Source organism: Phycodurus eques, chromosome 14 (genome assembly GCF_024500275.1).
Source record: "Phycodurus eques isolate BA_2022a chromosome 14, UOR_Pequ_1.1, whole genome shotgun sequence".
NCBI classification, from domain to species: Eukaryota; Metazoa; Chordata; class Actinopteri; order Syngnathiformes; family Syngnathidae; genus Phycodurus; species Phycodurus eques.
The window spans coordinates 17,726,010-17,753,669 of NC_084538.1; the positions used below are offsets into that span (position 1 = coordinate 17,726,010).

Consider the following 27,660-nt stretch of genomic DNA (forward strand, 5'->3'; position numbering starts at 1 on the left):
GCCATTTTTGTTTGTTTTTTTTTGAATGCTTCTGCTCGCTGGTGTCTTTTCCAACTCAACATGAGTAAGTCCGGCACCTTAAAAATGAAGAATTTGTTCAAAGTAAAGTCACCGGAGAAAGAGGGCAAGGGAGCCAAACAGTCGGACTCAACGAAAGCTGGAGTGGCCGCCGTGTCAGGAGGCAAGTCGGGGACTGCCCCGGCGAGCCCCGGCGAGCCTGCCAGTCCCGGGGACCCCGCCGCACTACCCGGGGACGGAGGGCTCATTTCGCCGAAGCAAAAGAAGGCAAGGCGGATGTTGTCGTTCAGGTTCAAACGAAAGAAATCTAAGCCGAAAGAAGGCCGAGGAGGAGGAGGAGGAGGGGGAGATGATGATGATGATAATGATGAGTTGTTCCCCAGCGAACTGGACCGCATCAGCAGCCACATGTAAGAGCCAAAACTTCATTTCACGCCTCCAATGTTGTGTCATTATGCTCATGTCGTCCAAGAGGCAACACTCTAGTAGGCCTACCTACTCTTTTTGTGTGTGTTTTTACATCCTCATACACGATTACCTTTATGGCAGCTGCAAAGGTTAGTCACTTTTGTGTGTGTGTCGAGTTTATTGCTGAAGAATAGAGGGATTAGGCCCTCTCAATTGCTGACCGCAGCTCCTTATTGACTCACATTCACAACCACTTGAGTGAATGCTGAAAGCCATTCACACCCTATTGAGTCCAATACATGTATTATGCCAGTTATTATTCTCCTTGTTGTCACGGACTTTCAACTAATAGATCAGAATGCAGTGATGAAATTGTCTTTCAGTCGGACGTTGCGCAAACTCCAACAACAATATATGCAGTGAAACCCCCTTTAGTCCATAGTCTCACAGACCCCCAATCTGTGAGACTATGGATGAGGTTTTTCAGAAATGTTACAGGACTGGCGTCATAAACGATGTATTTCGAACCCAAACGACAAGTTTCCCCCCCTCAATCTGGGCCAGACGATCAACCTGCTGGTCTAGAGCTCGCGCCCGTATTTGCTTCCGTCAGTGTGCGAGAAGAGGTGAGATTTGTCGTGGCTGCTTCACCATGACGATACGACCGCTCGCAATACCCTGAGCTGAACGTAACACCGCAGTGCTGGAACAACCTCCCGATTCAATCCTGGCTCTGTGTGATCCCCCCCCTCCCTTACATTATTTCTCAAGATCATAAGGGGGTGATCAAGGGGACCCGTTGTGAGGACGTGGGCATAAAACAAAAAGATGGCCGTGACGACAGAGCTGTGGAGGATCCTGAAAGAATCCTTCCGGGAGTGCGTAAAGGCATGGCAGAGAGAGCTGTAATTTTGAAGGGGAACATTTGTCGTTTGGATATAAATATATTTTTTGTGACACCGGTCGTGGAGGTGACACACCTCCTAAAAAATGTATAATTGTTTTTTAAAACGTAAACTTACTAAAGCATACTTCTCCAAGTATTACTTAGCTCCTGTTCGCTCTTGCTCAAACAGTTCTCCAAATAAGAGGAAAGTCGCGTTTGGTTCAAGCTGTTCATTTGTCACTTCCAGCTGAAGATTACTGTAATACTGGCACACAAAGCAAGAGAGAATGAAGTATTCTACTATAAATGTAAACACCTGAATGTTCAGCCAAACCGTATACATTTGTCTAACAAATTGTCATAGACGGCTAATAGAAATTCACATTTTTCAAACCACTGCTACCACCAAAGCATCCAACAGTACGACCGTCTCAGCCTCTTCTCTTGTTTATTTATGCTGCATCTCTTCCAATAGACTTCAGTGCTGCCTGGCATGTTGCGGCACAATGTATTAATACACTCAAGGCACGCGACTCTAAATACGGACATGCCTGTACTCTGTAAAATCCCCCCCAAAATGAAAAAAGCCTGAACGATGAACCGCAATATAGTGAGGAACAACTGTATATTCAGTTATCTATATGATATCTATCTATAATGCTGCTATGTTATGCTGTGGTGTATTAACAGCCTCATAGTACTCCTTTAAATTTATTTCCTTGACAGTTTGTTACAGAGATGACATTTCTCTTAATGTCCCCTGTTTGTGTGAGCTACTCCTGGCCACAGTAATTGCCTACATTTTATTTCGAGTGAGAGGATGTCATAAAATAAATAATAAAATAAATGGTAAATGGGCTGCCACAATGATGATGGCTTATGCTGTCAAAGAAAATAAATTCACACTGACGTAGCAGAACCAATTTGAGCTTTTGTATCTTGAGCAAGGATACTTGGGAAGACTTTCAATTCATCAGTGGAAACTTTACCACTTTATGCATGGTGCCCTTTAACACAGAATCAAATTTCTTCTGCTCCACTATTTTCCTTGCCATGAAGTGATGATTTCTTAACAAAAACTAAGCTTTACACATTCAGTATTTTTGGGGCCGATCACGGAGTTTGAAAAACCGATAACCAATCACCGATCCAATCAGAAGATGGAGGGAGCAATGTGTCTTATTTAAATTGTTCATTTATTGTATATACTTGTGTAATGTATCTTCAAAAGTATTCTCTAGTAGTCAGGTCATGTATTCTAATCAGTCAGGTCAAACCAGCATTACAACATGACAGAAATAATGGGTGCTAACCTACATTAATTGAATGACTGTATACATGCATTCATTTTCTGAGCCGCTTCTCCTCACTAGGGTCCCATGCTAAAGGTTCCATTCTGTTTTGATTTTTACCGCAGCCTTAATGGTTGGCAAACAAGTTGCTGGTTGCGAGCAAGTGGTGAAATTGTTTTATACTGTACCTCATTGCAATAAGATATAGCAACTACACAACTTGTTGATAAAAGCCTTCATTTAATTAAAGTCTGAATTGTTAACAATATTCTTAACAAAAAGTATTTTGTTTTTTTTTAATACCAATCACACGGTGGTACAGTATATCTAAGCGCATCTGCTTCACAATTCCAAAGTTCTGGGTTCAAATCTCACCTCCAGACTTCCTGTGTGGAGTTTGCATGCTTTCCCCATGCTTGCGTAGGTTTTCTGCAGGTACTCTGCCTTCCTCGCACATTCCAAAAACATACGTATAAGGTTAGTTGAAGACTAAATTGTCCATAGGTGTGAATGGAAGTGTGAATGGTTTTCTGTGCCCTATGATTGACTGGCGACCAGTCCAGAGGTATCCTGGCCAAAGTCAGCTCGGCTCCAGCTCACCCTTAAACCTAGCGAGGACAAGAAGTATAAAAAATGGTTGGATGGGTGCCCGTCTCTCGTATAAACCAACTGGATTATGGGTGACAGTCCTCTGACTGTGGTTCTGTTGTCACGAGATTAACCAACATTAAAAACGGTTGGTTTGATTTTTGAAGAAGGCAGCAGCACTAAAGAAACCTGTCATGCGGGTATGACGCATCAATCACGAAAGCCAACTACAAGCAGCACGTCAACTAAATGTCATTGTGTCACATGCAGAAGACCGAGCTGAAGTTCCGCAAACTCATAGACAGACGTGATGGATATGATTAGCACTGCCGCCTGTTTATTGACTGAGAAATCATCTCATGCCAGACAGTACAATGAGACTTTAATTGTGCCACAATTATTTAGCTTTGTTTTTCATCTTACTTTAAAATGCATATCCTGTTGGTTTACTTGAACAAAAATAGTTGTCTCTGTAAGTACGTGACATACAGCTTTGTTGTCTAATTTCAGAAATACCCTGATGTGTGGAATGTGGAAAAGCAAAATTATTCTTCATATTATACGATTATATTCCCTCCATTTGTTATATGTTTCAGGGCAGCTAATTCATAGAATTTGAGATTTTTGTAGAGTAACAAATATGTTTATATGGTGAAGGTCCAAAACTTTTTCTCGAACTGAAACAGTGTTGAATGTCACTTGATCAACAACAAAATAATAAGAAAAGAATCACAATTTATGTTCACTTACTAGCATATGCTCTTTATCCTTAATGAAAAACGACTATAATTACAAAATTTTACTGAGTCACAGTAGTTGTGAAACTATGTTTTTGGCTGTGTCCGCATGACTGTATTGTAAGTATTGTGTTGGAATATGTTGCCAAGGTGGGTTGGAGGGTGCTCCGGCGAGCCCCCCTTTGAGTCCGACATCTTTGTTCAAACTTCTGAGGTTGGATAGAAGTTAGCTGAGTTCCTTTGTTTCTTACATTTGGACCAAGTTGTTCAACACAAAACATTCTTTTTTTGAGGCTGAGAAAAATCTGAGTCCGAACAGGCGAATAATTGAAGCTGGAGTCAGGAGCTGAGTTGATCACAATGGTTTATTCCAAGCAGAAAACCCCTGAGAGCACTGTCCATGGAGCATTTACTCTAAATATACAGTGAGCAGACCACAGGTTTAAATAGTTTTCTGGGAAAAAACATTTTCTTTGATCGGTCAAGAACTGGGAATGGTGTTGAGTATGCTGGGTATGAGTGGGCTTAACTAGATTTTGAAGAATTCAGCCGTATATACAAGTGTCTCATTTATCTGGCTGTGTGTGGGTTTAAGTAGATTTGAGAAAATACCTTGTTCAAAGCCAGGTGTTCTGATTACGATGTCATCGTGTGCAGCATTTTTTTTTAATATCAGTGGTCCTTCTGATGCGGGTACACTGCAATTTATGTTAGTAACATTTCTTCCACTCTAGTAGTATATTTTTTAGTCGCTCCTCTGAGGGTCAACCAGAGTTCATTTATGTGGCCTGAAAGGGGTTTGACGTTCAACAAAATAGTTATTATATTTTTCAAAACCTCAGTTACAAGACCTAGCAATTATACAATAGAAAGGGAAATAATTAAATGAAACAATATAGATACCACGATTGCCCCCTTGTGGCCAAGACAGGCACACTGGAAGGTCTAGCACAAGCAATTGAATTGTGAAAATGAAAAGAAAATTAAATTGTGCATTAAATCATAAAGTGTTGAATTCTTTACATTCTATCTTTTATGTTATAGCTCTGTTTTTATGATGTATATTATTATAGAGTGTTATTTCCTTAGTTTAAAAAAAGAACTCAAATACAAAAAAATATTTTTTTGTGGGGTCTGGAACAGATGAATGGCATTTCCATTCATTTCAATGGGAAAGATGATTTGAGATATAATTGTTTTGATTGTTGGATTGTTTTGACTTATAAGCGTGGTCAGAGAACGATTTAAAGTCGTATCTCAAGGCACCATTGTATATTATCATATAACAAACCCTTCTTTTTCATCAAGGTGAGACTTTATACCAGTCTATTATTGTTTGAGTTCTTATTGCTTTAGATCACGTGTGTCCAAACTACGGCCTTGGGACTATTTGGGGTCTTCTGTCTATTTTTTAGCGGTCTGCGGCATATACAGTAGACCCCCGCATAATCGTGGCTTGTTACCTGCGGATTCACCTGTTCTCAGATTTATTTTTAAATTCTTTAAAAAATAAATAAATAAATTCAAAATAACCCATCCATCCATCCATCCATTTTCTACCGCTTATCCGAGGTCGGGTCGCGGGGGCAGTAGCTTTAGCAGGGACACCCAGACTTCCCTCTCCCCAGCCATTTCATTCAGCTCTTCCGGGGGGATGCCGAGGCGTTCCCAGGCCAGCCGAAGGATGTATTCTCTCCAGCGTGTCCTGGGTCGTCCCCCGGGTTCTCCTCCCGGTGGGACGTGCCCGGAACACCTCACCAGGGAGGCGTCCGGGAGGCATCCGAATCAGATGCTCCAGCCACCTCATCTGGCTCCTCTCGATGTGGAGGAGCAGCGGCTCTACTCTGAAATCCTCCCGGATGACCGAGCTTCTCACCCTATCTCTAAGGGAGAGAACGGACACCCTGCGGAGGAAACTCATTTCGGCCCGCTTGTATCCGGGATCTTGTTCTTTCGGTCACGACCCACAGCTCGTGACCATAGGTGAGGATAGGAACGTAGATCGACCGGTAAATCGAGAGCTTCGCCTTTCGGCTTAGGTCCTTCTTTACCACAACGGATCGATACAAAGTCCGCATCACTGCAGATGCTGCACCGATCTGCCTGTCGATCAGAGGCCACCAAACTGGACACCCTGTACACCTCGGCTGCGCCTAGAAATTCTGTCCATAAAAGTTATGAAAAGAATCGGTGACAAAGGGCAGCCTTGCACCAAACAGCAGTTCAGAGTACCCATCCTTTTTGGAGTCCTTTGGAGGGGGTGCTGGAGAGCGCTCCCGCTGGGGACTCCATCTTTCTGGTGGGGGACTTTAATGCCCATTTGGGCAAAGACAGTGAGACCTGGAAGGGCGTGATTGGGAGGAACGGCCCCCCTGATCAGAACCCGAGCGGTGTTCTGTTATTGGACTTCTGTGCTCATCTCTGTGTCTACACGTGCACTTGGCACCAGGACACCCTAGGTCGCAGTTCGATGATCGACTTTGTGGTCGTGTCATCGGACTTGCGGCTGAATGTCTTGGACACTCAGGTGAAGAGAGGGGCGGAGCTGTCAACTGATCACCACCTGGTGGTGAGTTGGCTCCGATTGTGGGGGAAGATGCCGGTCCGACGTAGCAGGCCCAAACGTATTGTGAGGGTCTGCTGGGAACGTCTGGCGGAATCCCCTGTCAGAAGGAGTTTCAACTCCCACCTCCGACAGAACTTTGCTCATGTTCCGGGGGACATCAAGTCCGAGTGGACAATGTTCCGCGCCTCTATTGCTGAGGCGGACGACCGGAGCTGTGGCCGTAAGGTGGTTGGTGCCTGTCGTGGCAGTAATCCCCGAACCCGGATGCCGTCAAGCTGAAGGAGTCCTATCGGGCCTTTTTGGCTTGTGGGACTCCTGAGGTATCTGATGGGTACCGGCTGGCCAAGCGGAATGCAGCTTTGGTGGTCGCTGAAGCAAAAACCCGGGCATGGGAGAAGTTCGGTGAGGCCATGGAGAAATACTTCCGGACGACTTCGAGGAAATTCTGGTCCACCATCCGGCGTCTCAGGAGGGGGAAGCAGTGCACCATCAACACTGTGTATAGTGGCGATGGAGCGCTGCTGACCTCGACTCGGGACGTTGTGAGCCGGTGGGGAGAATACTTCGAAGACCTCCTCAATTCCACCGACACGCCTTCCCATGAGGGAGCAGAGTCTGGGTTCTCTTGTAGGTCACCCTATGTTCGTGTCTCTTCTGGAAAAAGTGTTCACTACAGCCATTTGTATCCTTGTTCCCAAGTCTACCACCATCTGTCCCTCCAAGTACCTTTCCTGGATGGCTTACTTACCCATCACTTCATCACCCCTATTTCCATGTCCATTACAATCTGCACCAATCACGACTCTCTCTCTGGCTGGGTGCGCTGAACTACTTCGTCTAGCTCCTTCCAGAATTTATCTTTCACCTCTAGGTCACATCCAACCTGTGGTTAATTCCCACTTATTCAAGATTTTTTGAGGTTTAAAAACAAAACACAAAAAAAAAACCAAATAGTTTTCCAATGCAATATAATAGGTGTCAATTATCTGCTGATTTTTGATATTCGCTGTCTAGCCCGGATCCTATCCCCCTCGAATAGTGAGGGTCTACTGTACTCAAAATAACATTTGACATGACCCGCAACATAATTGGAGAAACAAAGGGTTGAAGGGGTAGTATGAAAAGTGGGGGTGTTGCAACACCCAAATAAACTACCACTATTAATACATTGCTTTTATATCGAGCTTTTCTAGATATGCAATGATGCATATAAAATATTTACAACTAAAATAGAATCGCATTGTCTTCATAATAACTGCTGTCAAACCTTTCAGCTTCCTGCAGTTTGCTCGTTTTGTTCTAGAGGTTCATTTCGGCCCAAATAATGCAGCCGTTTACCAGAAGCCAAATCTCAAGGCACTAGGACAGCCAAATACACCAGGTGTCTGGAAGCTAAAATGGGGTTTTATTGTGTGCATGACGGAGGGAGCTGAGTTGCGGCCTATTGTTTTATGTACACATCTTTTCATGCCAGCTCATTCAACAAGTCTTTGTTAGGGTTAAATTAGCTGTGTAAGCTTTTAGAACAAAATATTGTATATATTCTTGCACCTTGAGTACACTACAGGGGTTCTGCTGTTCCACAAATGTGCTGGGTCTGGATCTGTGGATTGCCTTGCTGTCTCATTTCTTTTGTCCTAAAGGAGTGAGCATTTGGTTTTGTGCCTAAACTTGTCCAGTGGAGCTCTGTATTTAGCTAAATTGTGTTAGCCTTTCAATAAGAAAAGGCCAGCCACGAGTATGCCCGTGATCTCATTATTATTGTGCTCAGCAAATAATGAGATCATTTGTGTTTTCAAAACCTGCTTGCTTGACATGGCTAAGTTGAACTGCTCTTTTTTACCACCCTTGTACAGTTTGTTCTGGCAGGTGTGGACACATGGTTGTACACGGGAGCAGACCAAAACACCTAAGCTTTTGCAAAGTTGTCTGTGACATGTATTGTAAATCACCCCAACCGTATTCTACCCAGCTATCAGGTATTCCCTGCAAGCTTGAGAAAAATGGCTCCCGTATCCAGTTGTGCTTCCAGTTTTGGAGGGCTGTAGAACAGGTATACGTAGTAGTAAGTCTTGATGTACAAAATAGTCAAAGAAGTCAACAACTAACTTTCCTCCTTTGAAATCCAATTGAAAACAAAGTCAACACCTTTACACACATTTAAAGACAGTTAAAGAATCATTATAGCCCTACTTGGTTTATAATGTTCTAATGTCTGTGGTACTCAACATTCTGTGTGTTTTCTAATATAGGTTGTGGTTACACATTTACTTTTAGTCAACCTTAAATTCGTCAACTGATTGTCACTAGTATTGATTACGGAATATACAGTATGTTTTTAAGTATACAGTGCTATATTGTGGTTCACCTATTGCGGATTCAGTGTACTCTCGCATAATTCACCATAATGTGGGATTTTTGATTGCATGCTGTAATTTATTTTGTGGTAAAATAAGCTTCCTATCCTAAGAAAAAAAGGAAAAAAATCATTAAACCAATATGTACAGTACTACTGTGCATTACTGTATGTGTAAGAGTTTAAAAGGTGTTTAAAAGTATAGAAAGTGTTTATAAAACTATGGGGTAGAGGTTAATAGGAGTCTGGGGAGCATCATACATCTTTAAAATAAAACTTCGCAGATTTCCGGTATTGCGGGGGTCGTCCGGAACCTAATCCCTGCGATGAAGGGATTACTGTACTTCACGCACAATTGGGATTGTATCCCCATACATTAGGATGTCCATGTAAGGGGAGAGAGAGAAACAGAGAAACAAGCAACCTTTTGATAGAGCAGAGAGGCAAGTTTTTATTTGCCTCAGAGCAGTATGAATACCACACATAAGAGCCACAGGGGACATCAATAATCATTTGATTTAAGGTTTCAGGGAGGAAGTCTTTGGAATGGAATGATGGTGCCTTGTTCAAGAAATATGCAAATTCAAATGTTTGCAAACATACTCGAGATCTGGACTGCAGTGAGCACGTTTTATGTACATTTATGGGTAACCTGGCGAGTTCCGACTGGCCATATGAGTGCCAGGTTAATTTCTGGCGTCCGAGAAATTTGCTTGGTGCCCAACAGTGGTCTTGTGCAGTTGAAGCAGAATTATAACTGGATTTCCCCTATTTTATGCTCACAGCGCCTTTGCAGAGTAGATGAACAGCCAGTGAACTCATGAATCTCTCTGTGTACATTCATCCATGTTTTATACCACTTCTCGTCGTCAGGGTCTTTGGTGCTCTCAAATCCCCTGGCTGATTTTGGGCGAGATAGGATATACACCCTTCACTGGTTGCTTGTCATTCGCAGGGCACATAGACAAACAACCATTCACATCTATGGATTATTTAGTGTTTGTAATTAATCGTGTTTGGGGATCTGGGAAGAAGCCATAGTGCCCAGAAAAAAAACATGCAAGCTTCGAACCCTGAACCGCAGAACTGCGGGACAAACGTGATAACCACTTGACCAACATGACGTCCAGGGCAGAAACTGTGCTTAACAAAGTTGTGGCACATGGTTACAATGCATGCAAAAAATCTCCCGCATGACAAGAACTACCAGAAAGATGTGCGTATCAAACGTCTTTAAATCCCCAAAAGCTTTTGCAAGTGAAATTGCAGACAATCAAAATAATAGGCCTGGGTCCATATTGAAAGGATGTCTTTGGTTCTTGGGTGAAACAAGATGGGCGATTCCCATGTTATTTGATGGAGCACGAGTCACACATTAATTTAATTACTAGATAATTTATTGTCAAATGTTCAGTCAGAAGACACGTCTTCCTCCACTTTTATCTATCTTTTCTCTTTCTGCTGGAATGTTCTTAGTCAACAAAACTTAGGTTGAATTTATTGTGTTATTTGGAAAAGTAATGATTTGCTGTGCTTGCAGTTTATTTTAAACAGGAAATCCCCTATTGGAATAACTTTAATCATGTTTTTTTTGTTGTTTTGTTTTTTTAATCTATGCACTATATCCACACACGGAGTACATTTGAGAGAGTTTACACATTTCAGTGCTTACTTATGAATTAGTTTTAGACTTGCATGACAATCAGAAAAGGTTAGAGAAAAGAGGGCTGATTGAGAGAAAACAATACCCTCCCTAAATTGTGACAAATGACACAGCTCCAGGGAGCAGTTTGTGAAATGTGACATTACATGTTTTCTCCTGAAATGGGTTTGCTGGTGTAGCAGTTATATGCTTTTACTGTATTTATCTTTCCTGTTATTTCTATTATTATAGATTGTCAGCTGTTCATGCAGTTCTTTTCAATTGGTGTATTTCACCTCAGATTTTTACATCTATAACTGCTTGCACACCCACGTAATTGCCTCAGCCTTTTAATGGATCACCTTTCTTCGGAATGCTTGTTCCTGTGCAAGTTGGATAGGTTCAAGTAGTTCTCTAACAAGGTCTTCATTTCATGTATTATGTGCTTCTTTCCACTTGATTTATTTTGCACGGTTTCTCCACGTAGCACGATCTAGAATTTGTACAAACACTATTTTTTTTCTTTTCTTTTTTTTTTTTAAAAACCAAACTGCGTAGCAACATGGCTGTAGGAATGAGATTGTACAGACCGTTGCTTGTCAGCAATTCTCCTGGGAGTCCTGGGTAACAAGCCCCATCATTTTGGGTCAGGATAGAAATGCATTTATGACCATAATGCTCAGTGACTATTTTTTTCCACCCCAACTCCTCGAGTACTATAGATTATCTTTAGGTTCAATGGTGAGTTTGAGATGCTGATGGGTTATTTGATGCGAGCAGCTGCTGCAGATGTTCTGTAAGATTACATCATTCTAATGTAGCGTTTAGTGAACTGTGCTTTTTTTTTGGGGGGTTGAAGCAGGAATTTGTGTTACATCATAAAGGTGCGAGCAGTTATTCTTGGAAATTGCTGGCTCATTTGTTTTAGTAGGACACAGCGATGAGAAGCTTTTTATTGGTTTGTGTGTGTAAAAAATATCTTTGGGTTTTGGGATAGTGATGAAAACATGGAAATAATATTTCTGAATATACTGTGTTGCAAAATTGGCAAAAACTTTGAAGATTATAGTTAACAATCCTTTAACCATCAAGCAAGAGCCACTATAGTGCAGCCTAAGGTGTACGGCAGGCATATAAACAGGTCTGAAAACCGTGCGCTTCATGAATTTGAAGGTGTGTGCGGCCATTGTATTCTCACACACAGAACCACAAAGCTCTCAGACAAACATACTTCGGGGCCTGTAAAAGGAGGAGTGTTTTTTTTATACAGTCCAATTGGGATTAGGCCTGAACAATTTTCGTGGCAGAAGAAAGGGTTTATTGTTAAATGAATGTCAGAAATATTGCAGTTCATAGCTGGGAAAACACTTGAAAAGCTTTGGGAAGAATATGCAATCTCATCAAACATTTCTAGTTTACATTTCAAATTCCTTTATTTGCTTCTACCAAAATTTTCAAGTGTGAGCAACCACTAAATTTAGTGTACAGATGAAAATGAATACTCGAGTTGATGCACATGGAGCTATAGATAATGGTGAAATGGGGTAACCTTTTCAAGGGTATTCAAAACTTAAGTCCAGACCCAAAATGGATAACGGCAGCATTTTTATTGGGCTGCAGATTTTCTTGATCACCAGGGAGCCTCACAATTTCATGTTTGTTATAACAACTGCACGTCTTTTGTGTGATTAAATTATTTACAATGTAGGTTGGTGTTGTGGCAATACATGATGTATTTGAGTAATTATGAAGAGAAACCAAATTTCTAATTTGAGTTATTTGAAAAAATGTTTTGAGAAATCCTGTCCTATACAACTATATCCCTTGCAATAATTATTGGCATGACCAGTCAAAAGGAAGCGCGAGCCACCAGCTTCTCTTCTTCATAATCAAGTACGCTGAACGTTCATAGGGGCCGATTGTCTGAAGAATGGAGGCTACGAAATGTATACAAACTCATAAGAGTTTATATGGCATTGATGGGATAAAAGAGGTTAAGGAAATGGGACAAATATAGTGTACAATATTAACCACTAAACCATTCTGTTCAGTACCTCATTGCATAGTCACTTGTAAGCGGTATGTACCTGTATATAGTTTAGATGTTAAAAAAACTGTACAGTTGTTAAAAAAAAAAGTTTGCTTTTGTATTGATTAACACTGACTTAGTTTCTACTCTCCTGTTGGTTATTAGTTCCCAGGGAAGTGAAGTGGCTGCAGTCTGCAGAGAGTTTCAGACACACCTAACATCTGGCAAACTGTCATTTTCCAAGCACTCCCAAACACAGTTGCTCTTTCTAAACAAACATTGAGGCCTCACGTTGTCAGACATTTTGGTGAATGTTTTTCCCTTATCAGAAGCAATTCAGGAATGAATTATTCCTGAATTGTGATTAGACAGATGGTTTGCTAATTGTCTGAAATGAAAAATGAAATGATTCCAAGCGTTGTAGTGCTTCTATTTATTTATTCATTTTCATATGAATGGCCAGTTACTCATTAACCCTGAGATCATACGGACTCACAGAATGCAAAGGCCGTGTACCCACAACAGCAATTCAATATTTTTCTGTAGTGCAATCTGGACTGTGGTATTTTTCTATCTTGATTCATTACTGTAATTTCTTGTGTATAATGCGCACCCCCAAAGGTGACCTAAAAATTCTGGAAAACCTTTCTACCCATGTATAATGCTTTTTTATAATGCATGATTTTGCTTCTACCCATATGAGTATTTTTTTTCAAGGAATTATTCTGAAGTTAAGCACTTTATTTGAACATGTAATACTTTTTTATTTACTTGCTCTTATTTTGAAATACACAGCCTTACTTTTATTTAGTAAATGAGAAAACACACAGTTGTGCTCATATGATTGATTACCCAGGCAGAATTTGTACAAGATGGGTACAATTCAAAACATGAAGGGCTAGGCAAAACACATTTAATTTAATTTTAATGGGATTCAAATTAAACTGTCAAGCATTTCAGAAAAGCATTATCGTTAAACAAAACATAACCATAAAGAAATGAATGATGGTTGTTGTTTAGCCATATTTAAAAAACTAAAAGATTTCACAAATTCTGCCAGGGTATGTAAACTTATGAGCACAACTGTACATGCAGTATATGCAGTCATATGTACCCCTCTCATATTGGAATGAAAGTGTACACCTTTCTCATAACCTCTAGGTGGCGGTGACATTGGTATCAAAGTGTACAGCTTTTTCATAACCTCAAGATGGCGGCATACATTTATAAAGTGTGAAAGCTTTTTCATTTTCCCCTATAGCTATGTATAATGCGCACAGTTGACTTTTGACAATTTTTTTTGGGGGGGGGGGGGGGGGGGGAATGCACATTATACACGAGAAATTACGGTATCTACCGGTATATTTTCTAACAAATAACAATCATATCTCCTACAGATTGGTTTCCGTCTTTGTCAAATGTCTGTAAAGGATCAGTTAGACTTGTGTGTTTGTGATGCTCAATGAATGTTTGTTTAGATTGCCTGTATTGCCTATGGCAATATGAGGGAGGAGCTGTTGACAGCTGTTTAGTGTTTGGTTGTGCTACATCCCAGTAGTTAAATCAGTCCAGCGAATATTTGGAGTTTTATGTCCAGTGAAAAAATATTACAAGCAAAATAATACTGAATAAAGGAGAGTAGTTCAAATCCCGTGAGTTATTTAATCCACTGATTAAGCATTACGTTATTTATTGTTCTTATTTATATGTAATTTTTTTTTTGTGTATTTATTTTGAATATCCATTTTCCACACCGCTTATCCTGCAGGAAAGTTCACCTCCTGGAGCGCCATCTACCTCTCTGCCCCCCCCCCCCCAAAAAAAGCTGGGTACGCAAATGCACAGTGACACTAGTGTGCTTTTAATATTTTCAGTGCACCTGCTTTTAATATATTAAGATCAGGAAGCTTTTTCAATGGTGAAGTTAAATCGGGGCTCACGCATCTTTTGTTTTTTTCAGTCAAAATACATTATTCAACACCTTTACTAAATAAATACATGACTCATTGTGAAGCAGAAGAGCACATCCGTATGTTGTTGCAGTGATGACATGACACTCTCACATATGAAATCCCATTCGAAGTTATAAACCAAATCACATGCTGCAGGTATCTGCACAGGGACACATTGCAACACCAGATGCTTAGACATTAATAAACTGCATGCTTCAGCATGCTCAGCCCACGGCACATGCTGTGGAGAAGCCATACTAGTAACAATGACCACATTAGACTCAACACAATGAACGCCCTTTAGTTTTGTTTCTTGTTGGATGTTAAGAGATCGTTATTCATGTACTGTATATGTGGACTATATCAATTAAAGTCCAATGACTTTCTGGAAGTATTTGGAGTGCGACCATGGAATGTTTTTCCATTCAGCCAGAAAAAAAATTGTGAGGTCAGACGAGTTCATCGTAAAGATGTTTGATGGGGATGGGGTCCACAACAAACTCATCTAATCATGTCTCTATGCACTTTGCTTTGTGCACTGGGCCACAGACATACTGAAACAAAAAAGAGATAACAATTAACCAAAAGGTATTCCATTTCATGTCCCACATATGTGAGGCTCAGTGAGGTGTGGTTGGTTCACTCAGCAGCTCAGCCCTGGAAAGAATGTAAATAATACAATAATAATACATAATACATCTCCTCTTCTGCTGTGCTGTGCAAAACAAGGAAGAACCTTGATTGACAATGTTTTTACATATTCACTGCTTGGTAATAGTAAACTCATTTGACGTCCTGGCACTCAAAATGTTGGCGATCAAAGCCACAATCAAATAGTTAATGTCAGTAAACTGCTAATGGTCAGTGAAAAACAATCTGCCTCTGCCCCCTTGTGGAGAAACACATTATTGCAGACTCCTGTCTTGGCTGTGTGTGTGTGTACTCTCTGACAAAGCATTAGGAACTAATGTCGCTTTTCTTTTTTAACATCTTCTCTTCTGTATCTATCTAAAAAATTCCAAGCTGTTTGACTTAACCCAAAATTAATCTAGATGTATGGTAATGCTTTTAGACATAATTATGTTTTTTTTTTATTATTTTCGTTAAGCACAACACTTTATTAGACTGTAAATTGAGCAAATCTTTTGATTGTGTCGGTGTATAATATTTATGTTCATACGTTGTGTCAAAAGAGTATCTTCAGCAGCAGATAAACCGTCCTCATGCCTCACACATGAGCCAGAATCCGCAAAGACCCTCTAATTGCTTAGTGAACGTGCTACCCTACTTTGAACGAATGTTGTCCACCAAGTGTAATATTGTCTCTCTGCTGTGTTTAGTTTTTCTTTTTTTTTACATTTGAATTCACCTCAAAGGCAGACAGTCTAATGCCACTGAAATCAAAACAATTAAATGGCAGTGCAGCACGAATCAACATGAACTTTAGTCATAGGGAACTTGAATTGTTCAGTGGCACATATAATAGGAGCAAAGTCTGAGTGAGATCTTTTGAAAAGACCCACTGAACAGTGAGAGGGGGGAAAAAAAGCCAATGACCTCATATCCTTTGGGCCCCCACTCCTCTTTCTCTTTCCCGCCTCGCTTTAGCAGGAGCTTCGACCAGATGAGTGTTTCGACAGCGTGCTCGTTCCAGACTGAATCGGACTGGGACCTTCGTTCTGACTCCAACTCCATGATCTACTTCAACATGACTCAGCAAGGAAGTCCCACTTCACCAACCAAATACTGCAAGGTCAGTGATAATACATGGAAACTAAATCTGCATGGTGTTCATTAACTTAAGCATTGTACACATCCTATTTGTATCCTGAATGCCTACTGTAATATGCATTAAAGTGTGGTTTCCCAGTTTGATATGAATACATATTTAGAAATGTCATCGTATACATTTTAGGGAAAACGGTATCCTTATTTACTGACTTATTTTTCTGATTAAGCACTTGATAAGATACGTTGTTCTTGTTCTAATCTGAAATGTTGCCAATGTAGTTAGTAAAGCCAGTAATAGTGTTGTGATAAAATACAGATTATATATAGACATCTTGACAAGTTAACTGGAATTTTACAAAACTTTTGAGAGTATAATTCAGTTGGACTGCATTACACTGAAGGTGTTGCAAATATTTTGGTCAGCCACTTGCAGGCAACTCAGTCCAGTTCAACCCTGCCCATCTGCCGTGACCTCATTTAGAATAATTGCGCCATCAAGAAAAGGTGACTAATGATCAGCTTTATAATGTAGAATTGATTGCATTATCGTCGTATTGGCTTGGTTTAGGTGTATCTGATCAGGAAATGTTGCTCATTTTCCATAGCATTTTGCTCAACTTGTCAGTAAATCAAATCTGCACCTGTTGATTCTAACTAGAATACTGTTTAGTGCATACTGTTGGTCTATAATGCACTACTGTTTAATGGTTCGGAGAAATATCTGTCAAATCTCTTACAAATATTTGTCACCGCATATTTTTAATTCTTGTCTTCACATTTATAGTTTTCACTTATTTCTGCCTGCAGGGGTCGCAAGTTAACATGTCAGCTAACCAAACAGTATCCGGGTGCAAGACAAGATGAGCGTTATCCTGTGGGATGTCATTGTTTGTGGGATATTTTATAACCTGAACCTGAAAAACCTGCTTTCACAACTTGTCCCACCTTTGCATTGCTATATTGTTCATGCAGCGCGCTCATTTTTAAATGTGCAACATTTTCGATGTGGAATTCAGCTCAAACTTTACTTTGATCTTCGATTAACAGTCCTGCCAGTCAGCAGATAATGTATTTTTTTGTACCGTCTGTGTCAGTTAAGAAAAACTGGGGGGGGGGCTTTGTTTTGATTTTGTAGTGCGTGTGTGTGTGTGTGTGAGAGAGAGAGAGAGAGAGAGAGAGAGAGAGAGAGAGAGAGAGAGAGAGAGAGAGACTGCACCGTTACTGTTGTTGGAGAACGATACAGGGCTTTAGCTGACAGGAAGTGGGACATAAAGAATGGTTTTAAATCTACGCCTATTTCAAGGTGACCAATGCGTATGAATCCATAAAAGTAGTGTTAGTGGTGATTTATTTTTTCCTCCTCCCCAGAATGGATGACGAGTACTATTATTGAGATTCAAACACACACTAAACAGAGGATATTCCTTTAAAGCTTCAGCATGTGGGATTGAGTGAATGGGCAGAATCGAGTTGGAGGTACAGTGGAGTGTTAAAGTGGGTGGTGCAAAATGTGATAACTGTACGGAGAAAAGAAACTCAAGTCCTAACAGAGGCTACACAGGTGTCTGTTTTATTCTGTTTAAACATGAACTGGAAATCCCAGCCATGAGCGGCAGTTTGTTCAGTCAAAATAGTGGTAACATTTGACACTGTGAAGTGTGTTAAAGGTTTTTTTGTTTTGTTTATTTAATTTGAGAAAGATTACAAAAGAAATGACACACACTGAGCAATTGGTGTACAGTATATATACGAATTGGTTTGTACAGTGTTGGAATTCACTGTAGCAAGATCAACTTAGATCCAGCCCTCATTTTTGTTGTGGAATGACAGTTTCACAAGTGCTGCCTGATAAATATAGACGAGAAAACAGATGCACTGATGTCTCTTCAGATTGAGGAAGGGTGGGGTTTCCCTCTTTTCCGAGCCCTTTTAATTTCATTGAATTGCAAATTGCTTGTTTTCCGTGTGAGCCGTCATTTTCACAAATGCTTATACGATGTTGCTGTGAATGCAAACGGCCATGCCCTCAAGACAGACACTCTGCTTACAGATCCACAAGCCACCAGCGCTGCTTGTTGTCACGGGGCAGGACTAACTACATATTGATATGGTTCCTATTAGTTGTACGACAGTCATTCGGGGGATTGCTCTAGATGAGATTGTCTGTGCTGTTGGAATTCATTTTGCTTTAATCTGCAAAGAACTATTACAGCGAGTCAAATGGTATGTAACTTTTTTCCTTACACTGTCCTCATTGGGTTGTGAGTAATATGGCTGATCATAGTCAGCAGTGTGATTATTACGTTTGCATTAGGTTCTAAAATACTTGAATGAATGATAACGATAGAATGATAATAAGTCAAGTCACTGACTACACTTGTGCCGGTCACATTTGAGTCACAGCTGTTCCTGCTAACAGTTCTCTACTTTCAAACACGTGAACTAAACATACACTTGAACAGTCTAATAATCTACTGTATGTCATTACTTAGTAATGTTTAGTGTTTTACACGGTCATAAAGATTTAAACATTACAATAGAATGTGTATTATTAAAGGAGTTTCAGTTTTGTTTGTAGAACTGCACTGTAACATACTGGCTTATTGTACAAATTTACACCTCATGACGAGAGAGAGAACAATTTATTGAAAATACTTCCCAGTGTGATCAAAATAAAACTAAATGATCATTATCTTTTTTAACGTGAGACCACTTCACATAGCCTATTTTATTGGATTTCATTAGATTGGTAGTACTGTATGTCCAGTGTTGGTTTATTTTGGAGAAAATGTATCCAAAATAACAAAGTAAATTAATTTGGGTCATCATACTGTAAGTAATTAAATTTTGGTACTGGTACATTGTTTACTGATTTTGATCACTTAAATTTTAAAATAAAAAAATGCAGCATGTTTTATAAGTTTTGGTGTGTTTTTTTTTAATTAGCAGAGCATTTAATTCATGACCCATATTTCTGAATGATTTACATATTGCATTTTTGCTTTTAGATAAATTATATAAGGATCTACGACAGATTATAGGGTGTTGCCACTGTCACCACTTTGATATATATCTTGTGTTTGCATCTTCTCCGTCCATTTTAGAATTCAGAGGAGAAAAGGGGTGTGTTGGATCGTCTCAGTCACTTCTTCAACCCCAAGAAGAGGAAGAGCCGAGGCAACCAGACTTCAGACTCTTCAGTCAATGCAAGTTGTCCAGGTTCCCCCTCGCCCCCTTTGTCTCCACATTCACCCTTGCTTAAACAGGAAGGTGGCTCAAAGACTCCTACTCCCTCCCGAAAAGACGACAAGTCGAAAGAGACAGAACTCCGAGGAGGAGTGGAGAGTGGCAACAACCTCAGCGAAAGTTCCAGCCGCAGTGCCTCTAGTGTGGTTTCTCTGTTGTCTGATGAAGCAGATATTCCCTTTGCAGACTCTAACAGCAGTGGCTGTAGCAGTGTGAAGGAGGTTCCTGTGTGCAGGGTGAGCACTGCCGGGAGCAAAAAGAATTCAGGGAATGTGACCCCCACTGCTTTGGACTTTGCAACCGCCACTTTGCCATGTTCAGATACAAAATCCGAGGTTGGATTTGCAGAGTCAGTGGTGGAGGAGATAAGCAAGAGGCTGCAGATGGATTTGGAGGATATCACAGAGAAGAAGGCAGAAGGTTTGACTAAGGGTGGTGATGATAGCCCAACCAACGTGCCAACACTTCAAATTCCCTTTCCCAACAACGCTACACTCCCTAAGTCACCTAACTTAACGTCCATAAGCTTAGTGACAGCAAAAACATCAGTTAAAGTTGGAAAAAGTGTCCACAGCACGACCCTAAAGGGAATAACCTTGGGCTCTAAATTACCCGGAACTCACTCCTTCTCAACTCAACATGAGGGTCCACTGGATGTTGGCAGGGAAAATTCCGCACAGAGCCATTCACAGGAAAGAGACCAAGTACCAGCTGGTGAATCTCCTACTCAACTCTTCAAAGCCATATTAGTAGATACTCACCTTGGAGAGGAGGAGAGAATAGGGTGGGAAGACATGAGAGAGGATAGGAAGGAGGAAAGGGAGGAGGACGTCATACCACTTTCGCCTCCCGTGCTGGCCATACCTGTCACAGTATTTCCTGAGGATGAGTCAGTTACCCAGGAGACTACAGGAACCACGAGCAGCTTGGCAGAGTTGTCCTCTGCGCCAACTTTGCTGGATTTGAAAACGACTTTACGGCAGGCAGAGGAGCCTGACACTGGCACTGAGTCAAAGAAACACCCCCTTAAGAAGAAACAAGGGTCAAAAGAAACTTGTGTTACACGCAAGACTGTGAATCTGCCTTCAAAGCCCAAGGATGTGTCCCATGAAGTACACGTTAGCCCAGAGCTAAGTTTGGAAAAGAAAAATCAAGTGGGAGAAGAAGACAGCACAGATTCCGCTTCAACGACTTCTGAGCAGACAAAGAAGAATCTGTGAGTATCTACATTTTGTTATGGTTTCTGTTTAAAACACCCTTGAGCGGAGAAAAAGAAAGGTGAGCTACAACGTTAAAGCCTTCGTGGAACCTGATCTTAGGCTTCCCATGTGCTATTGTACCAGAAGAGAACACCACACAGTGACTGAGGCGCTGAAATATTTATATTTTGAGCGTCTCATTATACAGAGTGATGACACTTTTAAAACAGCTAAAGCTCAAAATAAATTTAGAAGCAATTACCACAACGTACATTTTATACGCTGCAACTTGAGTTTAAATCGTCCCCATTCCTGTGTGTGTCTTTGGTGCATCTTCACCAACTGAGTAAGTTCGTCAATACAAAACTTGATAGGCAACAGGTGACTACTGCACACTTAGTTTGTTGCATTCTTCAAAATGAGTTGCTAAATCAAAAATACTTCGAGTATTCTTTGTTTTTCTTTCACTTGAATGCACTACGGCTCAAGTTCCAAAGAGCTTTTTTAATCCTACCTTATTATTTAAAAAAATATTTATTTCAGATTATTTATTTCACCAAAGGAGTGACACTATCCAAGTTTATAGCCACTCCTTAGCAACACATTTGTAACAGCAAAAGATTCATAGTAGTGATCATATGGTCACAGTGTTATTATCACAATACTGTATTGCTCATCAAAATGTAAATATAAAATACAGAGATATGCACCGAAAGCACTGCAACAATTTTTATTTTGAATACAAAAATAACTCGTTTTTTTGCGCATTAGAAATTGTTAACATCAAGAAAAAATGTATATATATTTTGGTTACTATTATTATTACTGCTATTATTAGTGGTAGTGATCATGGAATTTAGTCCAAAAAATTAATGTGTTGGTCCCATAATGTTTTTTCTGCAAGGTAATTATTTTTGAATGAATTTCCCACCCACACCGTTATAAAAACAACATATCCCTACAATTCTGCCCTAATTGGTTTTGTAACGCCGTAACAGTGTCTATGACATTGCCACTTTCTTCATCTTGCTTTTTGCTGTCTGAGTCTTGTCCTCTTCTTTTTTCCTCTTGTTCTTCTGTGGTTCACTTCTTCTGTTTTATCTGCTGCTGTGGCAGACATTGGAGTGGATAAGCCGAAAGACTACTATTAACCTCACCCTAGTTATATATTATAGATCAGTTTACACTATGTGAGTCCCAGGATGCACATGTCTGTAAACAATGAGTCCCAGCCCTGGAACAGTGAGTCCTTGAAAGAAAACATCCTCAGCAAAACTAAAATTCAGTTCACTCAACATAATTCAAATAAATGAAATCATAAACGGTCGTGGCGGCAATTGATGAGCGCACTTTATTGAAAATAAAATCCCTTTAAGGTCTCATTACCATGAACAACACTTTTTACATGAGAAACCGCAATATTTTCAAGCTATAACAGAATTTTCAAGCTATAACCCAAAGCTCAGTAAATGTTTTCTCTTTGTGGGTGCCCTTTGTGCGGATTTGACTCGGATGTTAACTCGAAACCTGAGTGTATGTCCTTATGCATCTACTCATGTATTCTTTTGTCTTTCTATCCAGATTGCTACAACTTCAAAACCACAACTCTGATGAAAACAAACATGCAGACTCAACATCATTCAAACCATTTGATGTAACTGAAGACAGAAACATATCTGAATTTTTAATTGAAGAAAAAACTGTCTGTCAGACATCTGAAATTGAGGGTACTTCTGTAACCCCTGCTATGTACCGGGTGAAACTACAGACTGGGGTATCTGGAATAAGAGGCAATGGGATTAACCAGGCAACGGCCTCTAAACCAGGAGTAGCAGCTGAAAAGCGGCGTACCATTGGAAGCGTAACAAGGCCCTCGGCAACAGCGGCGGTCGGCAAGGCCAAAAATGTGACAACGAAATCAAAGGGCTCCACGGAGGACATTAAAGTTACAACATCCAGTGATCTACCACCACTAAAGCAACAAAGCAATGAGAAAACAGTTTCTCTGATAACACCATCGCAAGGCAAATCTACTAGTGGTCTCACAAAGTCTAAAATTCCCAAAAGGCAAATATCAGATGCTGATATAAACTCACTTGTGTCAACAGATAAAGCGACAGATGTTGATGGCTCTTTGGCCACTTCCAAACTACAGAAAAACCCAAGAATAGCGACTGAATCTTTGAAATCTTTCGTGTCTACATCCAAAGGTGTCAGGAAAACATGTTCTGACGAGGAAAAGGGTGTAAACGCTCCCTCAGCTGACATTTCTCCCACTAAAGCATTAAACCCATTGCCACATCATGTGAAAGAAAAGCCAAAGGATATTATTGATGTTATTCAGCATATTGACTTAGTAAATGGAGTGGAAGAGGGACTTAAAATAGGACAGTCTTATCAGGATAAACTTGCTTCCTTAACATCAAAGAGTCGGCTACCTGTTTCATCTCCAACTAGAAAGTTGAACAATGAAGTACCTAAAACGAGTGAAGTCAACTACAGAAATGTCACATCTCCTCAAGTAGACAGACACAAACAAGCCCAGAAGTGCCCAGACCAACAAGAAGCAGCACTTGTGGAAAGACCTGCGAGTGAGATCCCTCCTCCCTCTGGAAGTCCCAAGAAAGGTAAAAGAACTGTTGTGACAGAGTCTTTAAGTTTCAAGCTACAAAGGGGCTTTATATGCTGTAAAAAGTGGATTTTAACTGAATTCACTTAGGTTAATTGTCAGACGTCTTGGTTATGACACTTATTTACTACAGAATAAGCTTATACAACAAATTTAGTCACTAGGTCCTCTATATGGAACCAACCAACTCTATTTTTCTGCTTCATTATCATTTAGCAGTTATCTTGGGGTGGCATTAGCTCACCTGTAACTTGGGGCTTTGGAACCTGATGGTCACGGTAGGATTCAAGTCATGATGTGGGGAAATGCTAACGCAAGAGGTGCACAACTGTTTGTGCGCCCCTTGAGTCTGACATCACTTCTTGAATGCCTGCATGTGTGTAATCTGTTTACCTTTGTGTCGTGCAATGCAAAATACTTAGTGTTGTCAAAACTGCTAATTTTTGCATTTTCCATATTTTCCCAACTCAAGATAAGGAGTTTATGAAGTGCATGACAAGTACAACCTTCCTTGAAATATTGGGAAGGCTTGGAGGATATCATTTTGTGTGACTCGATGATTTCTATGCGTCTTTCCAGTTGCCACCAGCCAAGATAAAGAAGACTCAAAGCTTTTCAAACAATACCTGAAGACTCCATTAAACAGTTCCGGTCCCACATCTCCAAGCAAGCTCCCAATGAGAAGCCAGAGGAGCTCGCCCAGTCTTAACTCGAGAAAAATTCAACATACTTCAACCAATAATTCGTCAAACATGTCTATATCTAAACAGGACAGTTTACATCCAAACAGTAACACAGAGACAGCTGTAACACCTATAGACAGTGTTGCAGCAGATCGTTTTAAAGACAGTTCCGCTGTGGGTACTCTTGAGGTTAAATCCGGGTCTCACAGCGAAAAAGAAAAGAGTGTGACACTTACAAATCCTTCTTGTGCCAGTGAAACCAGAGAGAAAATGAGACCGCCCCAGGGGTTAGAAGAGGCCCCAACTAGTCCTAAAGGAAACAATTCAAAAACTCAAATAATCAAGGATAATGAAACAGTGGTTACGGTAAATCTTCAACACAAAGTTAAACCAGAAAATAAAGCTGCGATAGCTGAGGTAGCACCGACCAACAAGGTACCCAGTGCTGAGACTAATAGGCAGATAAAAGAGCATGAAGCCCTACAACAACCGATATTGGAGCCTTTACCTAAAAATGGATCTCATCTCAAAGGTGATCGCGCTGCACTGGAAATGCAAACGTCACAATTGTATTCAGAGAATGTAAAGGACAAAGTACTTCCAGAGACAGTCATGATTACAAATGACACAAAACTCGATTCAGGCGTGATGGCTCAGGCTGCTAAGGCAGCTCATGATAATCTAATGGATAGTTCTGTTAACCCTGCCTTGGGTTACACCCTTCAATGTGACAACATTATAGTCTCTCACCAGGAAGCCGCTTCCATTGAAACAGCTAAAAATACAAATGTTCATCCAAATGAATCTGTTTCAAAAGACCATGATTCTGAGCTGATAACGGCTTCTTTCAGCTACACCTTCAATATCTTTAAACACTGGTGATAAAATGAAAGATTTTGAAATTATTGAGGAAAAAATTACAAATATAATTCATGAAAATATGTTGCTGTCCGCACTGGCCATAGATTCAATAAGAAATTCTACAGGAGAGGAGAAAAGTAAAGAGGTTGGGAGGAAACCAACAAAGTCATTGGACACAGAGAATGAACTTCTTTATGAAGTTCTCAAGAATGTTGAAAGCCAGCTGGACAAAGAGCCTCTTTTACAAGCACAAGAGTCTAAAAAGGAGGGGAAAGAATCAAAGTTAAATGAAAAGCTGAATGACACAGCAGTGTTGGGCAACAACTGGATCAGAGAGCTCAAAGCCACAGAAAACGAAGCAGTGAAAGACATCACCAAACCAAATCAATCAACCCAGCTGACATCACAAAATGAATATTTACCGCTGGCTGCAGAAGAGGAAATGCAAACGGTAAACACCATAGAAAAGAGCAAGAGCAGTAAAGCACTGAAAGCAGATGAAATAAATGCAGTACATGGAAGTACAACCAAGGTGTTTGATTCCAAAGAAGCTATTGAGTATTCTTTGAAAGAAAATACAACAAGTGTAGACAATGAATTTAAGCAGCCAATGGATACTTCAACAATACAAGAACAACTGGAACCCAAAGTACCTGTAGCTCAAGATGAGGGAACCAGGAGTAACAACGAAATTCAGGACAAGCACAGTTGTGTTAAAAGGGGGAGTCAAAGTGAAATAAAGACTAAAGAAGATGAAAGTGAAATAAATGTTTCATCAATAAAAAGTTTAGTGAATGAAAGTTCTCGCAAGAGTCCCAACTCTGAAATTATTAACCAAGAAGACCAGGAGTCTGTTGGAGTACAACATATGAGTGTTGACAAGCACGATGAAATTGCTGATCCTGCAAAGGCATTAAATGCTGAAAGAACACCGGAAAGCCACAGTCTTGACATAGCGGCAACACAGAGTTCTCAACAAAAAACGGAAACAAAGGAGACTCCAAAAAAAAGTTTGGAAGAAGTAATGCCAGCTGCCACAAATAAATGTGAAATTGGGCATGTAATTGAAAATGCTGAATCTAGTGTTCATTTCCAAGCGCACGAGGGCTCTGTAAACATCAGATCTGATCATGAGGGCGTCCAGAAACAGGATGAAAACACTCATCAGGACGCAGATTGCAAAGTGCTAAACGTAAACCAAGAAAGTAAAGCAAAAATAGTAACAGCAGAAGCTATCGAGAACATGGCCGAAGATTCTGAAATGTCTACAAACTTAAGTTTGTCTTCAAGCAAAAGAGACACTGGTAAGAGTGATATGAAAGAAAAAGAAGTATCTAAAGAAAATGATGAGCAAATGATGGCTGCAACGCAAAAGTTCAAGCCCAGTCAGATTGAGGTCACAGAACAACAAGGCTTGGCCGCCGGTGTTTTAAATAGTTTATTTGATCAGAATGCCAAAGAGGCCAAAGAAAAGAAAAAAAAGACAACACATGCGCTACAAAGCAATAAAGCAGCTAAAAACCTCAATACTTCCCAACAACCAGGAAAAGCACCACTTAATGGTGGTTCCCCTCTTCCTACTGCATTGAAATCACTGAGTCCACCTCAGGGAATTCAGCTCAAGAACGAGTTGCCATCTAGCTGGTTAAACGTGGAACATCATCACAAACAGAAAAAGGGCAACAGGCAGAAACTAAATGACTCGGCCAGTGAGGACGAATCTCTTGAACCGGACGAGTTTGAGGATTTCATCAGGAGCATTAAAGCGGGCGGCATTCCCTTCCCACTGCCTCCTAAGAAGCACCCACGTAAGAAGTCCCCATCTTCCCCTTTTGCTATGCCAGCCATTAGGGAGGATCATTTTGAAAAAACTTTTGATCCAGAACAATTCCAGTTTGGCTTGAGAAAGAAAGGCAAACTTTTGAAGGACCCATCTCCAGCGATGATGTTAAAACAAAAAGCAGCCAATCGGGCAGGACGGAGCGTGGAAAAACATGGACCAGTCAATTCCACGCTCTCAGGTAAAGACCAAAGGCGTGATGAGGAAAAAGGAAAATCTGAAGTCAAAGAGGGGTTCACGATTGAGCAGAACAATGGCGAGGGGCCAGGGAAGCTATCATCCCGGTTAGAAAGGATATCCATCCTCTCTAACTTACTGAGTTCCCCTCGGTCCAGTAAGAGGAGCAAAGAGGAAACGGCCTCTCACCAAAATAACGTTTCATCCAAACAACAGACAAATGCGCCCTCGTTTGGAGAGCAGGAAGCTGTTGATGCAACCTTTCCTGAACGTGAATCAGATATGCAGGGTGTGACAAGGAGAGGTGCAGGCTGTACTGTGAGTGGTTGTACAGCTGCTGCCAGTGAGTCAACAATTAGCCCCTCCCCGCCTTCTCTGCCCTTGTGTTCACAAATCAAACCGCCAAAATGTTGGGAGGAAAAGCTTGACGACAGAGGAGAGTCTGAGACTGACCAGGGCTCCACAACGGCACCTAAAACCAAGCAGGATCCTGACGGATTTATTCCAATGGACAAGGCTTTAACACCTAAGGTCAATAATGCTGAGCTGCCTCCACCCACCAAATACATCACAAAGACTCCTCGGAAGAAAAACACGAAGGTAAGCATTGTATTATTTACAGTAAATAAAGTTCTTCACTCCAATTGCTTCAGTATGATGCAAACAAGAAAGAAAGATGCATCCAAGACTTTGCTATGGTAGTACAATAGATGCAGTAGTGATGTTTGTGATGTGATGTTTCAGTGTCAGGGGCTACCTTCAAGTTAAACTATGAGGAGAAAGGCATATAACAACAAATACATTTTACTTTTACATTATG

At 40.6% G+C, this 27,660-nt stretch overlaps 2 protein-coding genes across 5 annotated transcripts in view; both read left to right on the top strand.

The window, feature by feature from the left end:
• LOC133413265 (uncharacterized) lies at nucleotides 1-24,844 on the top strand. Of its 4 annotated transcripts, XM_061697408.1 has the most exons (6): nucleotides 1-428; nucleotides 16,083-16,227; nucleotides 19,310-20,667; nucleotides 22,232-22,674; nucleotides 22,759-23,277; nucleotides 23,859-24,844. In XM_061697408.1, exons 1-6 carry the CDS (start codon nucleotides 61-63, stop codon nucleotides 24,842-24,844), a joined length of 3,819 nt encoding a protein of 1,272 aa, XP_061553392.1. In that variant the 5' UTR covers nucleotides 1-60. The 4 variants fall into 4 exon arrangements, with proteins under 4 accessions (XP_061553392.1, XP_061553390.1, XP_061553391.1 ...); XM_061697406.1 differs by having other exon boundaries at nucleotides 22,232-23,277; XM_061697407.1 differs by having other exon boundaries at nucleotides 16,086-16,227; nucleotides 22,232-23,277.
• crybg1a (crystallin beta-gamma domain containing 1a) overlaps nucleotides 24,842-27,660 on the top strand; it is a 14,374-nt gene continuing 11,555 nt past the window's right edge. Inside the window, exon 1 of the mRNA XM_061697405.1 lies at nucleotides 24,842-27,440. Within this exon, the coding sequence (XP_061553389.1) occupies nucleotides 24,849-27,440 (2,592 nt within the window). The 5' untranslated portion in view covers nucleotides 24,842-24,848. The remainder of the gene's footprint in view (nucleotides 27,441-27,660) is intronic.

Bases quoted from the DNA above. Each gene is read 5' to 3' on its own strand.
- LOC133413265 (XM_061697406.1), top strand. From the start codon at position 61: ATGAGTAAGTCCGGCACCTTAAAAATGAAGAATTTGTTCAAAGTAAAG. The intron at 16,228-19,309 runs GTCAGTGATAAT...CGTCCATTTTAG, and splicing joins CACCAACCAAATACTGCAAG to AATTCAGAGGAGAAAAGGGG. The intron at 23,278-23,858 runs GTAAAAGAACTG...GCGTCTTTCCAG, and splicing joins CTCTGGAAGTCCCAAGAAAG to TTGCCACCAGCCAAGATAAA.